This window comes from Asterias rubens, chromosome 20, assembly GCF_902459465.1.
Source record: "Asterias rubens chromosome 20, eAstRub1.3, whole genome shotgun sequence".
Taxonomy (NCBI): domain Eukaryota; kingdom Metazoa; phylum Echinodermata; class Asteroidea; order Forcipulatida; family Asteriidae; genus Asterias; species Asterias rubens.
In genome coordinates, this window is record NC_047081.1 from 6842888 (window position 1) to 6860425 (window position 17538).

Sequence of the window (17538 nt, forward strand, 5' to 3'; positions counted from 1 at the left end):
AGAACTCATACGGAAAATAAGTTTGTCCTTCTCAGTAAGATACTGAAGTCTGTGTATAGTAACAATAACCAAGCATTTATGCAAGAAACATCAAACTAATTAACTGCAAAAAAAAATCATCCGAAACATCACATGATCAGTGTCTGTGGCTTTTACTCTTCAGTTGAAAGTGTTGCCTAAAGGCAACTTGTTTCAATTCTGCATCGAGTCGTCAACTTCTTAAAGATAGGGCATTTCAAGTAGGAATGCTTGTCCAAATGATTAGAATTTACTTAAAGGGAAGGTACACGTTTGGTAATTACTCAAAACAAATATTAACTTAAAAACTGACTTGGTAACTAGCATTGGAGAGCTGTTGATAGTATAACACATTGTGGGAAACGACTCCCTCTGAAGTAACGTAGTTTTTGAGAAAGAGGTAATTTCTCACTAAAATAATAAAAGACTTCTAGCTAGAAGTCTTTTATTCTTATCTGAAAGCACACAGATTCGTCCAACAAGGGTGTTTTTTCTTTTTCATTTTCTCTCAACTGCGATGACCAAATGAGCTCAATTTTTCACAGGTTTGTTATTTTATGCATATGTTGAGATACACCAAGTGAGAACACTGGTCTTTGACACTTACCAATAGTGTACCTTCCCTTTAAATCAGCACTACGTTGACAAAAATCAATCTATGGCAATACCTTTAAAATCAATCCTCAAGCTCTTCATTGTCACGAAATGTGTTTATCGGGGGACAAATTATCTCTATCGTGAGAAGTACCACACCATCTGCTGACCCAATGTTCAGTTTCCTTCAAAACACTTGACAATTTCACAGCTTAAAGGCACAATACTTGACACTATTGGTAATTACATGTACTCAAATTAATTGTTAGCATAACAACTTACTCGGTAACAAGCAATGGAGAGCTGTTGATAGTAAAAAACATTGTGAGAAACGGCTTCTTCTGAAGTAACGTAGTTTTAGAGAAAGAAGTAATTTTCCACTAAAATATTTGAATTCGATTTTGAGACCTCTGAATAGATTTTGATGTCCCGAAATCAAGCATCTGAAACTTTGTGTGACAAGGGTGCTTCCATTATTATCTTGCAACTTCAACGACCAATTGAGTTCAAATTTTCACAGGTTTGTTATTTTGTGCATTGTTGAGATACACCAAGTGAGAAAACTGGTCTTTGACAATTACCAAGAGTGTCCAGTGCCTTTAAAGCTATCATGTTCTGGCAAACAAAAGCTCTGTATCCTCGCAAAGTTTCACAAACTCGGTTGTTATTCCGATAGCCGTCGGGCGTCCTCTCACAGCAGCAGGTCGTAGCGATCACTCCTGCTAGCACCTTAGTGTCTCTAGGGTGATTTATTCCTTTCTTGACGGAGTGCGTCGCCTGGAGACCTTCATCTCTCCTCTGTGTCAATTTATCTTCAGAAAATGCTTGAATCTTAAGTGCATCTTAGGCACTCAGGAATCGGTGAGAAGAGATGACAAAGTGTTTCACCAAAAGATTGGTTTCATTTGCATTCGTTTGTTTTGAATTTCATTGACGCTGAGTTTTACTTCCCCAAACACCACTCTAGATGGCAAAAGAATGATCTTATGGTTCAAATCTCCCGTATTGCCAATTTTGTTTATGATGGCAATACTCCTTGGACACCTTCAGTAATTGTCAAAGACCAGTATTCTCACAGTATCCGAACATAAACATTTAATAACAAATCTGTAAAATTTTGGCTGAATTGGTCATCAAAGTTGCAAGAGAATAATGAAAGAAAAAACATGCTTGTGGCACAATTTTGTTGTGCTTTAAGATGCCAAAAAGTGGCTCCAGGCCTGAAGTTACTTCAGAAGGAGCTGTTTCTCCTTATGTTTTATACTATCAACAACTCTCCATTGCTCAATACCAAGTCAGTTATTATGCTTCTAATTGTTTAGAGTAATTACCAAGCGTGTCCAGTCACTCACTCACACTCACTCAATCGAACCAAGTTGTTGCGTTGCCGCATGTTTGAGTCGGGCTCTATGTCTGACACACCACACAACTCTATCCTGGTAAACGAAAACCCTGTCTTTTTTCTCCAAAATAGGACTCGAACTGCCTTTAGCCACCAGGCTAGCTCAGTGGTCTGGTGGTAAGACATCTGCCCTAGCAGTGCAAGGGTCATGGGTGTGAATCCCACTTAAGTGAATCGCCTGTCGATAAGCTTGGGCGATATCACGATATTATCGAATATCGCGATATTAATTTGGAAACGATTTCGATATCGGATGGATTTGGTTTTAATTGAAATATCGATACATCCCGATATATAGCGATAATCGATATATAGCGATAATCGATGTCAAATTTAATTAATCGCGATTATATCGAATATCGTGATATATTGTCGGCGATATATCGTGAATAAAATAAATCGATATCGCCCAAGCTTACCTGTCGATTGATTGATGAGATAGAGAAAAATGTTGCCATTTCGTGACATCGTTTCCTCTGTCCCTCTCTCCCTACAGCTCTGAGTAAAGAAGGCATCTATGCAATCACTGGATCCACAGACTGCACTCTGAGACTCTGGAACCTAGAACTCTGCCAAATGATGAATATATTATGCGAGCATACCAAGCCAATCACATGCCTCGCTCTGGCTGATGATGGCAGCTTTGCTGTGTCTGGTAAGTCTGGCCACTCCCACTTGTTGAATATTCATAACTGAGGCAAATCCATGCAGCAGATAAGAAAAAGCACACAAAAATGTCTGAAGCCTGGTTCATACTTCCGGCGAACGCGAATGCTAAACGACATTTGACGCCACATGGCTGTTTTCGCAACGAATGTTTCGCAAGAGTCGAACACATTCCAACATGCAAAATTGTGATGTCACAAATCGTATCGCATTCTCATTCCCAGGAAGTATGAACCGGCTTATATTTGTTTTTGCATTTAAATACCTCTTTGGTTGGTTAGTAGCTCACATTAAAATCTTTCTGAACAAAAAGGCAGTTAACCAGCCCAAAATTACCATGTAATGACGTCTGTGGTTCTGCTTATTTGTGCTTACCATTTTCTGTTGAGCAGCTTAAAGTTTGTACCCTGGAAGAGATACACAGCATGAACATTCATGCGTATTCATATTCATCTCCATAGTCAATCATTGTGATTGGTTGTGCTGCTCATCAGACAAATTAACATTGATCTTTTTCCTACAGGATCGGAGGATAAGTCTGTACGTGTATGGAGTGCAGGGTCAGGGGTCGTCGTGGTTCACTTTACCGACCACACCGATGTCATCTCCAACGTTCTGATCACATCAGACAACAAGCGCATCCTATCGGCTGATTTCAGTAACTACATGAAACTATGGAAAGCTGAATCTGGTGAGGTAAGAAACTGAATTTTAACAGAAGACGACTTGAGTGTACAAAGCGGTTCATCTTTGAGTCATTGCTGTTGGTGTGTTCGATTAGCTTCCCTGGGTCGACCTCGGTCTGCCCCTGTTACGTTTGAATAGCTTTGACGTCATTCCAGGGGCTCACAGGACAGCCCCAAGTGCCCTGCTTGTGGAGTGGGTCACTTGGGGCTGGCCCTAGGTGCATGACGTCACCACGAGAGGGTGAGTGATCGTTGGATTAGCTCTTGTCATTGGCTCTCCCGAGTGAACACTGCAGGGTCAACCCAGGGAAGCTAATCAAGTGCACCCTAAGATGGGTGGTAGGGTTGGTGTTATGGTATATTTCCTCGCCTTCCACCTCTAGGACTCCGTTTGGAATCAAACCAGGGGCACTATGTGGATTGGGTTTTCAGTCCCTACTCGACTGCCTGGGTTTTCCCCTGGAATAATTCTTTGGGGTTTTCCTCCCACATCTAAAACTTAACTGACACTTTCTTCATTGTCATCTCTCCTTTCGGTTATTGGCTAGTACAGTGATTAAAGTTGCTTTTGTGAGAGTCCTTGACTTTAAAACCAGAACAAATAAAATTAAATGAAAGTTTTACTAAAGAATCTACATTAGTTTTTTTTCTACATCAGTATGCACAATTGTCCTTCATTAAAGGTTGGGCTATATTTGTCAATGTAATGCTGATTTATAAGAGCAATTATGACCCACCCACCCACAATTTCAGTTTTAAACATTGACAATTCTGAATTGCCCCTTTAATCCTTATTCATAAATACCTCAGCCACTTTCGCTATTCCTTTTGGTGGAGAGCGCGTCACGTTGGGGTGTTTAAACAGCTGGAGCTGATTTTATAACCGGACGTTTTTGAATCCTATGCGCTAGTCTTGGTGCAAGACGTTTCTTGTTACGGGCGATGTGGGCGCTGTCGGTGAGTTGGCCGCGCTGTGTGTGAAGGGAAAACGAGAGCGTCTTGCACCAAGACTATACGCGCACGAACGGATCCCGAAACTGTCGTCTCAGTCATACCAATGCAACACACGGACATACATGTTCAGAGCTTGCAAGCACGTCGGAGAGGGATAGGTTTTACAGGGTTATCTTACTTAATTACGGCTTTTAACCAAAAAGGCATTTTATGAATGGGAATAAAAGAGTAGCTTGACTCGTTCTTAAAGGAACACGTTGCCTTGGATCGGACGAGTTGGTCTATAAAAAGCATTTGTAAATGTTTGTTATAAAATGCATATGGGTGGAAAGATGTTTTAAAAGTAGAATACAATGATCCACACAAAATTGCCTCGAAATTGCGTGGTTTTCCTTTTACTTTGCGAACTAACATGGTCGGCCATTTATGGGAGCCAAAAATTTGACTCCCATAAATGGCCGACCGTGTTAGTCGACGAGGTGAAAGGAAAACCGCGCAATTTCGAGGCATGGTTGTGTGGATCATTGTGTTCTACTTTTACAACATCTTTCCACCCATATGCATTTCATAACAAACGGTTACAAATGCTTTCAAAGACCAACTCGACCGATCCAAGGCAACGTGTTCCTTTAAATGGCCATTTAAAACCTTGCAGGTTCGTTGCTGGTTTTAAACGAATGTTTAAGAACTCGTCTGTACACTTTTATTCCCTTATTTACCTGTACTGCTTTTCGTTATTATCATAGAAGCATGGAAATAAATGTGTATCTGAATCTTTCTCCTCTTCAACCTCCTCAGGTACTCCTCTCCTGCAGCGGCCCGTCCTCCATGGTGACGCTGACTCCCAACAACGACTTTGCCATCAGCGGCGATCGGAACGAACTCATGAAGATCTGGTCGGTCGGTAGCGGCGAGTCCGTCAAGACGATCAACCACGTCGAGACCATCACCTGCCTGGTGGTGACCAAGGATAACCATTTCACCATCACCGGATCGGAAGATATGTCGCTGAAGATCTGGGAGACTGAGACGGGGAAGTTGACGCAAGTAAGTTGCAAAGCCGCAGTATTTTTTATCCTATGAAGGCGTGTTTGAACCAAATTTACATCAAGGGAACAACAAACTTAAATTTTTTTAGTTTTTTTAATAACATTATTATTGCGTGTTTGTCTATTGTTACAAGAAACAATGCACCGCCATTCAAAATAAACCGAAGTTAAATGTTAAAAGCAGGGTGCGGTCAAAGATACTCTAAATTTGTGTGAGACTGTAAGATGCTGCTGTTCCTTCCTAGGGATATTTAAGTAGGTTGACTTGACTGGTGTAAGATGTCTTAGCTCTATCAAGGAACTAGGAAAAGTAGAAAACCATGCTTCGTAAATGTCTCGTGTCGCGACCTTGAAGGCAGTGGACACTTAATAATTATCTATTGGTAATCCCAACATTGTGAAAAAACGGCTCCCTCTGAAGTAATTTAGTTTTCGAGAATCACATGATTTTCCACCTGCAATTTTGAGACCTCAGATTTAGAAGTTGAGGTCTCGAAATCAAGCATCTGAAAGCACACAACTTCGTGTGACAAGGGTGTTTTTTTTATTTCATTATTGTCTCGCAACGACGACCAAATGAGCTAAAATGTTCACATGTTTGTTATTATATGCATATGTTGAGATACACCAACAATTACCAATAGTAAGAGAATGGGCAAGAGCGAAAATCATTTTATCACGTCGGTTTTAATGCCGTTGTTTAGTCTGTTCTGGGTTGTTGTAATTTAGGAAGTAATTTAAATTTTAAAAGAAGATTTGTTTTCACAGAAAAATGTACTCTCCGTTCCGTTGGTTTGATTTGTTTTTCAATACGCACGAATCTTGCACAGTCTCTTTATGCTTTTATTCTGATTTCTTATCCATCCTCTTGACCTTTAAACCTCTTCTCTCCAGATCCTCGCTGGCCACGATGACAAGGTGTCCTGCGTCGCTACGGCCGATCACAATCGTCATGTGATCTCCGGCTCGCACGACAAGACGTTGATCATCTGGAACATGGGTACCGGTGAGATTGAGAAGATACTGACTGGGCACACGGACATAGTTACCAGTGTGAAGATGACCAGTGATGGTAGTATCGTTGTCTCAGGTAAAAAATGCCAGGGATTTTCAGAAGTTGAATTGTGGGGTTCGTTCCAATGGGAGACTTTCTGGGACGATAGAGGGCAGCAGACTTACCGGGTAAATCCATTGTTCTCAGAATTATGCGCATGTTCAGAACTACGTAAACAATGGAAATTTACCCGGTATGTCTGCTGCCGCCTAGCGTTAGAAAGTCTCCTATTGCGCAAACGTTGCGCACACTTGCGACAATTTTAAGTGGAACGAGTTGTGCGCCGCCACCGTTGGCAAACAATACATTAATCAGACTATATTTATTTACCTGCCACAAACATAGTTATAGTGTGTTTTCGGTGGTTGATAACGGAGTCAGGTGAAATAACAAATCATTTTAGGCTCTGTGATTATTTCAGCCTCTTGTTTGGTGCTATTTTAATTTGTACAGCGCCTTGGGGTCCAGTCATGGATGTAAGGCGCTTTATAAGCATTGTTTATTGTTATTATTGTTAATATTATTATTATTATTATTAATTTAATTACATGTAGCTGATGTCTTGATTAGCACAAGATGACTAAAATAAACCTACAATACAGCAAAACCCAACTTTTAAAAGAATTGCGTATGGTGTCCCTATCTTCATTACAGAGCACCACCATATTGTCATCTCAAATGCACAACCAATCGTCCAATGATTAAAAAACTTGGGTAGACAGTTGCGATACGTTTGGGCGAGGGGAACGCACCCCTGTTGTTCAATCCGAAGAAAGGTTTACCTGTTCTATCCTGCCACCTTTTTCATTCTTGTTTTCATTAGAGATTCAATTCAACAACATTCATATCCATTTCACAAAGAATGTGACAAGTATCATACACGTACAAAATAAAGATTAACATTAAAACAGCTAATTATTAATGAAACTAAGTAATAATAGTAAGAAAAGGACAGAGTAAGTGAAATGGTTGCAATCCCCGGTAAGCGTTTGCTTGATTTGGGGATGCCAAACAGGACAAGACAAAAATGGACACAAAAGACAAAAACATTGACAGACAGACGGACAGACAGACAAGAGGGCAAAAACACACTATCAGAAATAACTGCAAGAATTTACATGAATAGATAAACTTAAAAACGATAAGTAATGATAAAAAAAACTAAATATTAATACAAAACAAAAATAATAGTAGACTTTGACTTTACGCTTAAATACATTCAGTGAGGATTGAAAATTTACTGAAGCCCGGTTCATACTTCCTGCAAATGCTTTGTGCGATGCGAATTTCATTGCGTCACAAAGGGAAAAGGAGGCGTACCAATTGTTGCGTCACCAAAATTCGCTTCGCTCTCGCATTCGCAGGAAGTATGAGCCGGGCTTAACTCCACAAGGCCGGTTTGCCAACAATTTCCAATATGACTGTTTGTAACCTTTTGTTTCGTTCTCCCACCTACCTTACAGGTTCTCATGACGGCACTGTCTGCGTCTGGGCCGTGCAGACCGGTCTCCTAGTCACAGCGTTCCACATGAATGTAGCCGTAGCTGAGCTACAGATGTCCTTTGATGCCAGTCACATCGTTGTACGTCTTCTAGAAGGGGGATGCGCTCCTTTGCTTTGTTTACATAACAGCCCAGCAACAGACATCAAATCACAGAGTCAAGTTGATATTGACATACGAGAGGGTAAGGGCTTGATGAGATTCTGTTCCACCTCAAATATAGATCCGTCGCTGAGCATAACAAGATTGCGCTTACCAGAATAAGATTACCAGCCAAACTACCATGTCATAAGTGTGATTTGTGAGTGGTATCCTGCTCATTCTGCTCAGCAGAAACTGTTTTAAGCAATGTTTTCTGCTTCAGCAGAATGACATTGTTCCCTGGTCCTGATTTCATCGAGCTGCTTAAACAGAAAAAGAATTGCTTAACAATTTTCTGCTATAGGCAGAAACGAGCATGATACCAGTCATAGAAGGTACATGAGAAGTATGGTAGTTTGGCCGGTAACCATATTCTGGTAAGCAAAATCTTATTGTAATGAGTTACTTCTTGTGCTTCAGCAGCTTCATGAAATTGGACTCTAAAGTCAGATTGGGGGTTGTGTGGAGTATGCTGGGGGTGAAGTTCTGCGGTCTTAAAATCAACTCGGTATAAAAGACTCTAACGTTCCAGCGAGCTTGATTTCTTTGAAGTACTATTATCATCAAAAACAGGCTGGTTGCTCTGTATATAACATTTTGCCATCCAAGCACTTAACCTTCCCTTCCCCGACCCTTCCTCTCCCCCCCCCCCCCAGATTATGTGGTTTCATCCATCATCTTTGGGTTTTGCAGCTGATAACATATCCCTGCTTAAATCAAAATTTGCTTTCCATAATAATAATGCTTAAAAAGATTATTTTCTATATTGAGTTGTTCATTTCCTTTACAGGCAAATAAGACTTTATTTTGCATACAATGCTTCAAGCCTGGTTAATCATACTTCCTGCAAATGCCAAGGGAATTTTGTTGTCACATGTAATGGCTGTTTGTGCAGCGAATGTTTTTCGCAGGAGATGAACACAGTTCATCCGTTCGTTGCGAATTTGTGACGTCAAAATTCCTATCGCATTCGCAGAATGTATGAACCAGCCACTGGACACTATTGGTAATTGTCAAAGACTAGTTGGTGTATCTCAACATGTGCATAAAATAACAAGTCTGTGAAAATTTGAGCTCAATCGGTCGTCGAAGTTGCGAGATAATAATGAAAAGAAAAAAACACCCTTGTCGCATCATGGTCACAGGAAGTTGTGTGCTTTCAGATGCTTGATTTCAAGACCTCAAATTCTAAAACGAAGGTCTCAAAATAAAAATTGTGGAAAATTACTTCTTTCTCAAAAACTAAGTCACTTCAGAGGGAGCTGTTTCTCACAATGTTTTATACTACCAACCTCTCCCCATTACTCGTCACCAAGTAAGGTTTTATGCTAATAATTATTTTTAGTAATTACCAATAGTATCCACTGCCTTTAAGTCTGGTATCTAGACTTCTAATCATGCAACCCTTCCTAAAAGGTTATTGGTTTCCTGCATTGGTCTACATGGTACATGTACCACATGGGAGTATTATTATTTAACCTTTGACCTCATTTAGTGCCCAACCTCCGATGGCTGATTTGTGATTTGATTTGATTTGATTTTGTAGGTCAGCGTGATTTGGGGACTAGTGTCCAAGAGGAAGGTGTGTTGATATAAATAAGTGTTGCATGAATAGACTTGTAGCCAGTCACTTCCTGTCTATTCCCTGGTGTTATTCTCAAAATCCTATACATCTGTGTGTAGCCCAACGTGTCAAAAACACACTCACATAGCATACAAGTCTAATTTCTGATCACAGGTTTCAAATTAAAATGTATGGTTTGCAGTGGGGAACGGTTCTTTTCAGAAACAACCCTTCTCCAAGAGAGGTTTAAACCAGGGCCCAATTTAACAGAGCTGCTAAGCACAACAATTTGCTTAGCATGGAATTTTGGCGTGGATAAAAACAGGATTACCAACCAAATTTCAACGTGATTTTCAGGATAAGCAAACAACAGCTGAATACTAGTAACAAGCAATAAGAGTATGCGACAAATGGAAATTTGGTTGGCAGTCCTGTTTTTATCAAGGAAGATATTTCATGCTAAGCAAATTTTTGTGCTTAGCAGCTCTATGTAATTGGGCCCTGGTGCTGTGCAAACCTCACCATATAATTCTCCCACCATGCAAAGTTTCAAATCCTACCGGTTCAAATTGTTTGGTTTTGTTTAAAGACCAGTTCATACTTCCTGTGAATGCGAATGCGATACAATTTTAACAATTTTAACATCACAAATTCGCAGCAAATAATTCACAATAGTTGACTGTTCTAGTTTGGCTTTCAGGAAGACAAAAACACATACATTTTTTTGGAGTGCAGCAGTAAACTGTAAACAAAATTTGTCGTAGGAAGAAACTATACACCAATTCAGGCGCGCAGTGTTAAACACCGTGCGCCATTGCTGCGGTGTACATGTGCTTAGTTTTGTGCACAAAGACATGAGGAAACCATGTTTCTTTTCACTCTTTATGGACATGAAATGTTTTCCTCAGCGACTATCACATTTTCCTTAACAGGACATCATGATATACTAATGAAGATCACTGACTACAAAATTTGCAACTATATAGAAACCGAATCATCTTGAAAACGGTGCTTGTCTAAGGTGAATTAGGGGGAAATGCGCGGAAACTGAATAAAATAGTCACTAAAATGAGATTTTGTCAGAATTTCAGTATTTTCCTTTGTGCTTAATTAAAAAATAAAAATAGCAAGAATGTAGTAAATTGTCATATCATGCAGCCATGTCAGAGAAGACGCACAGATTGTCGAGAAAGACATTAATTTTCCATAAAAAGAGAAAAGAAACATGATTTCCTTATGTCTCTGTGCACAAAACTAGGCACATGTTACCTCAGCAATGGCCGCGTTGCTCAACACTTGCGTGCCCGGTGCGCGCCTGAATTGGTGTATACATAAATAGTAAACTTGCAGGTACAACCAATCTCTTTTGTGGGAGTGTTGGCTCTAAAAAGAGAAATGTTCCACACACAGCACATGTTTCACAAGAAATTTAGCACACTGATATTTTAAAGCTTGTACTGATGAAAACTATATAACTTAATAAATCTCGGTCAACTAAGATTTGTAATTGCATCTTCTTCTTTTTAAAACTGAATCTAATCATTATTCATTCCTTTTATGATTTTATTTTGTTTTCTGTTTCTTCATTTCCATCACCATGACTTGAAAGCCATGCATGTTGTCATTGAGCATGTGTCCGCTAATTCCCCTGCATTAAACCAAACCCCTTAACATTTTATTTTGCGTACCTCATTTATTACATTCTAGAATAACTTGTGTCATATTTCCTTATTGCAGTCATGTTTGTTGACGGATTACTGTCCCCTTCAACAAATAAGCCTTAACAAACTTCTAAGTTTAGTGCAGTTTGCTATCACAAATTTCACCCACGTTTTTATGGCCACATACTTTTATTGTGCCAACTTATTGATTAAAACTGTAAAGTGTTTCCAGTAATAACCCACAACGGAAATTAAGTGGTAAATTTAAAATGCTTTTGGGATGAGCAAAGAAAATTTGACTCAAGTTGGATTTGAACCTGCAACCTCCACTAGTTATGTCGATGTCGTAGGGGATTTTGTCCCCAGTGTGTCCCTATTTAAAATGTAGTAAATTAATATTGGCTAAAGAAAGTTGATTCAAAAGACAGCATCTAATGCACTTTGTACACAATTCGTCATATGGGGACAAAATCTTCTGCCACACTAGCGCTCAACTCACAAAGACTTTGGCAAAATATTGAGACTGCCAACAAGGGCTGCCAACAAGGGCTATAAGGGCTCAGTTGGTAGAGTGCCGGTGTCCTGGGAATTCCGGTCCCCCAGAGATTCGGTACCCCATATGGGAAATTAACATGGGCTGAGGAGGAAAATTCACAAGAGGGCGCTATTTGAAGTAGTTTGTACACAGTTCGCCATATGGGGGATAGATTCCCTGCAACACCGGCACTACACAGAATTAGGTACATGTTAAGAACCCACCTTCATCATTTTTCTTTGTTCAACCCCAAATTTAGTTAGAATTTGGGTAAATTTTATATCTGGTTGTCTTTAACTTTTTTTCCCTTTCACCCCCCTTAATTTTGTTCTTCAGAGTCCTCGAGCACCGTGCTCCCGATCAAACCCAAACCGCCGCTGGTCCACAAGCAAACGTCTCTGCAGATGCCCGCCATCACTCGCAAGTCAACTAGCTCGGCCCCGGACTCCTCCCGTCCCAAGGCCATTGTGACGGCCGCCAAGGCGCGCCACCAAAGCTACCAAGATGCCACGCCCACATCGGGCAAGTCTAAGAAGAACAAGAAGTCGGGGGTGTGTCTGCTGTTCTGACTGGCAAGATTCAGGAGGAGGTAACTATCTGTGTTTAGAGAGAGAATTTAAGGGGATGAGGTTGTTGGTTACTGACGTCACTTGCTGCGAACGAAAACTCTGAAATTTACTTGGTGAAGATTTTTTTTTTTTCTTTTTTTTACATCTAAGTCTTTCTTTGGATGGGAAACTTCATACAGGCATGGTCAACTCAAAATAATAATGATAATAAAAAATTTGCATTATTGAGCACCCTTTCCAGGGAAACTTCATAATGGCTTGGTCAACTCAAAATGATATGTAATAAGCTTGCATTTACAGAGCATCTTTTCCAGAGGATGCAAAACGCATGGATATCTGCACAACAGATTAAAACAAGAAACAAAGATGGCCCATCATACAAATCACTCTCGACGAAACAAGTGAGTCTTCAGCAATTTCTTGAATGATTCATATGGAGTCCGATGATTATTTGGTCAACTCAACATCTCAACAAAAAAACCACTATTTCTTGAAGACATCTGTAAAAATCTGAAATACAATAATCTGTTTCCCATTTTACTTCAGTTTGATCTCACATGGGAGATTGGTGGCAGTGTTTACTGTCATTTTGAGCCAAAGAAGTCTTTCATGAGGACAATTTCTTTAAAAATTATTGTAGTTTTTCTCTCACTGGTTGCTGTTAAAGAGGGCTCCAAGATCATATTCAGTTTTGTGATCCACTCTTTTATCAATCGCTACTGTTCTTATGAAGATGAAAACGTATTTACATATGTCTGACTTTACCTTAAAACAGTGTAAAATGTCACTGTGTTTGACATTCTTCAAGTGCAATTTCTGTCCAAATCTTAAAACGTTTCATTGCGACACATTTCAAATATAGTGATATTGACATTATTGTTGGAGAATTTCTCAGTTCATTCCTGAACCTTGATGATATTCAGTCAACATTGCATTGAATTTCACCACTTAACTGCCACTGAAAATCCTCTTTAATGAACAGATTCTTTGTTTGACGTTCGATGACGTCACATTTCAAACTTCACAACAAAAGAATATCAAATAAAAACTGGCATTTTACACCATAATCGTGAGATAAGAATCTTGAAATTTTTCCTCTCTATCATGATGACTCTATCATTTGGAAAATATTGCATCACACAACTCAATTTAACCTTGGAGCCCCTCTTGAACTTACCATCTCTGGTTATAATATTGTAACTCTCAAGCAACCACACCTGGACCCAATTTCATAAAGCCTGTAAACACAAAAAATTGCTTAGCACAAATCGAAAAAATTTGCTGAGCGAAATTAGGTTACCAGCCAGAGAACACCATACAATTAGTATTGCTGAGACTGGTACCTTGGCCATCTCTTGCCTAAGCAAGAAATTTGCTAAGAAGAATTTTCTGCTGAACAGCTTCATGAAACTGGGTCGTTCTGTGTCCCAAGAACACGCTTAAGCAACCATCCTTGTCAACTCTAAGTAAGTGAGAGTTTTTCTAGTAAGCAGTAAAAATCAAAACTGGGCAGAGTTTTCCGGATAAGCAGCAAGTAACGTTTTAACCAACAGCAAAAACCCCTTTTGGAAAAGGAAGAAGTTAACGATATCTGACATGCTGCCTGCAGAGTTTAGTAAATGTCATAGAAATATATCCCAGAGAATGCTGAGCTCGGCCGCCCTCTGTGGACGCGGCGTACATGTATGTATCGATACCACACGATACGCGTGTATGGCAATACCACACGATATGCGTGTATGGCAAAATTATCACCACGTGACACGCACGTTTAGCAAAATGGCTACACACATGGACCGTTTCTACGTTGGTCATTGTTTATGACGGAAACTATATGGCAAAAACAATGGTGTATGCGTTCAATAAAAGAGGTTTGAAATCGCACGCACAATGGCGCACTCAGCGTTCTCTGGGTTCTTTTTCTATGGTAAATGTACATTTCAAGTATCAACCATTTTCTTTCCTTCGTGCACTACTCACCTTTGTCACTTTTATAGAACATCAACTTTAAATAATGCTTCTAAGATCTGTATGTTTTGTACTATTTTTCAAACGGGGTCGTTCAAAAGGGACTAGGGATCGTTGTCAACCATAAAGACAAAACCAAATTGATAGTGTAACTTACAAGATGATAGACTTGTGGACAAGTCGTTACAGGTCTGTCGCGGCGATAGCATTCCGACTCTCTCCGCGATTCCAGCACCACTGGCGGTATTCTCTGGAGACTATTGCAGCCGATTTCACGAAACGCTAGAATTAATCCTATATAAGTTAGGACGGGTAACTCATCCTAACTTGGGATGGGATGGGTTCAATGCGTTCTAACGTCTCTGGATACGGAACTTAACTCATCCAAAGTCCCGAGATAATTCCTAAGTTAGGAAGAGTTTGGTGAAATCGACGGCTGGCCCCGTTAGACTATTGCTCTCGCGCTGTGTAGTGTCTCTATGCCACCACCACGACTCGACTATCACGGCGACAAACCATTAACGACTTGTCCACAAGTCTAATAAGATGATTGTGTTCGTGAGGATTACAGATTATCTAGTTTAGGACTCTATGGAAAACAATGATTTGATTTTAATTGGACAAATTGTGCAATGTGGGATTCAAGTTGTAATAATTATTGATTTAAGTTGATATGAGAAAGGTTTGAACTCAATTGGTGGTGTTGAAACAATCAAGGATTCCTTGCTGTGTCGACAATGACGACACAGTTGTTGTATCAGGTTAAAGGTAGTTACTCAAAATAATTATTAGCATAAAACCTTACTTGGTAACGAGTAATGTGGAGAGGTTGATAGTATAAAAACATTGTGAGAAACGGCTCCCTCTGAAGTGACATAGTTTGTGAGAAAGAAGTAATTTTCAAGAATTTGATTTCAAGACCTCATGAGGTCTCGAAATCAACCATCTAAATGCACACAGCTTCGTGTGACAAGGGTGTTTTTTCTGTCATTAGTATCTCCCATCTTCAACGAACGATTGAGCTCAAATTTTCACAGGTTTGTTATTTTATGCATATGCTGAGATACACCAAGTGAGAAGACTGGTGTTTGACAATTACCAATAGTGTCCAGTGTCTTTGAAGGCAGGTATACTTTTAGTAATTGTCAACGACCAGTATCCTCAGTTGGTACCAAATCCCAACAAATTGCAAACCTGTGAAAAGTTGGGCTCAATTGGTCATCGAAAGTCATCATGCACAAAAATACTGAAAGAACACCTCCCTTGTTGCACAGAACTGTGGGGTTTCCGATGCCTGAGAAGAGCCTTGTGTCTGAAGCTATTCTCAGATTAGACACTGCTCTAGAATTGCAAGGGTCATGGGTTCAAATCCCACCCGAGTAACATGCCTGTGAAAATTTTTCACAGGACTTGGGAAAGTACTGAGTATACAGTTCTAAAACACATCGGTGTATGGGTAAAAACCAAAATTAATATTCTTTATCCCCGATGCAAATTTAACATCTCTTCTATTCTCAGATTGATAAAAAATTACTCCTTTCTCTAAAACTTCATGACTTCAAAGGGATTTGATTCTAAGTAGGATCTGAAACTTTGCGTGGTGGAAATACGATATGGAAAGGTTTGCGGTAACACCATGTAATGACTATTTCTCCAGAAGACGATCAGAGCATACTGATCGAAACGTCGAGTTGAAACCAACGGTTCTTTACAGAACCACCCCAACTCATTAGAGATAGTCATTACATTGTGTTACCGCAAACCTTTCTATAGAGTTGATTCTAACTATGTTTTATAATATCAACAGCTCCCCAGTGCTCTTTACCATGAACGATTTTATGGTCATTAATGTTTAGAGAATAATTACCAAAGGTATATCTTGCCTTTAATCACTTCATTCTTAATTGTATGAGATTGAGGTGATTTTTTTTTTAAGTTCAAACCTTTCTCACAATAATTTTCAAAACTAATGGCTGAATCACAGGGTGATGATGTAGTAAATTAACGCCTCATTCATAATGAGTTGGGATCAATGAATGAGTTTTTATTGAAAAGCTAGTTCTGTTGGCATGTGACAGTTAGAGTGACTCCAAAGCGATGGAACTACATCTTGATGGGTGGATTGATAACACAGGTAGTGCCTTCTCCTGGTGACTAGGCAACCAGTAATTGACGTATCACACTGTGTAGGGATATTTCAAATTTGCAAATGATAAACAAATTCTATTGGCAAACAATTGTAAAAAATAAGAGTAGACTGTTTTGATTTGAGGTGCTCTCTGCTTGGATCTGATACAAAACAAGGTTTATAAAGTCCAATTAATGATATAATGGTCACACCCCTATGTTTCAACCCCCTAGGTTATCTTCCCAACCCCAACCCTAACCCCAACCCTAACCCTAACCCTAACCCCAACCCTAACCCCAACCCTAACCCCAACCCTAACCCCAACCCTTACCCAACCCTAACCCCAACCCTTACCCAACCCTAACCCCAACCCTAACCCTAACCCAAACCCTAACCCCAACCCCAACCCTAACCCTAACCCCAACCCCAACCCCAACCCTAACCCTAGCTTGTAAATTATCATGGGGTTGTCGTAACATGAGGTTGTCGGAACATAGGGGTGTCGTAACATGCATGGGGTTGCCGGAACATAGAGTTGTCGGAACATATGGGTGTAGGAACAAAGGGTTGTCGGAACATAGGGGTGCCAGAACATAGGGGTGTCAGAAAATAGAGGTGGTGAACAAATGGTTGTCGGATCATAGGGGTGTTGGAACATAGGGGTGTCGGAACATAGGGGTATTGGAACATAGGTGTCGGAACATGGGGGTGTAAAAAAAATAGGGGTGTCGGAACATCTATAGTGGCATCAGAACATGGGGGTGTCGGAACATAGGGGCGTCAGAACATGGGGGTGTCAGAACATGGGGGCGTCAGAACATAGGGGCATCAGAACATAGGGAGATGGTCTTATATAGCGGTCACTGACATAACCACAACAAACAAAGAACGAAAAAGTATTGTTGATGTCGACAGACTCTTAGCTGATTCATGATACAGTGTGATTTTCCTTAATTACTGGTTGCTTAGTGTTTAAATACCAGATCTTCAATATGCTGATTGGAGATATGAAAGAACAAACATTTTTGTAGCTCATATTGTATATATA

The 17538-nt window shown here is 40.0% G+C and overlaps 1 protein-coding gene across 2 annotated transcripts in view; it reads left to right on the plus strand.

Annotated features, from left to right (window-relative positions):
- LOC117303679 (NACHT domain- and WD repeat-containing protein 1-like) overlaps positions 1-14693 on the plus strand; it is a 50825-nt gene extending 36132 nt beyond the window's left edge. The window contains exons 15-21 of one of the 2 annotated variants that reach the window (XM_033787938.1): positions 2511-2669; positions 3204-3376; positions 5119-5367; positions 6264-6459; positions 7887-8108; positions 9612-9647; positions 12162-14693. In XM_033787938.1, the coding sequence (XP_033643829.1) occupies positions 2511-2669; positions 3204-3376; positions 5119-5367; positions 6264-6459; positions 7887-8108; positions 9612-9647; positions 12162-12394 (1268 nt within the window). In that variant the 3' untranslated portion in view covers positions 12395-14693. The remainder of the gene's footprint in view (positions 1-2510; positions 2670-3203; positions 3377-5118; positions 5368-6263; positions 6460-7886; positions 8109-9611; positions 9648-12161) is intronic. The other variant, XM_033787939.1, reaches the window with a different exon arrangement.
- The last annotated feature ends 2845 nt before the right edge of the window (positions 14694-17538 follow it).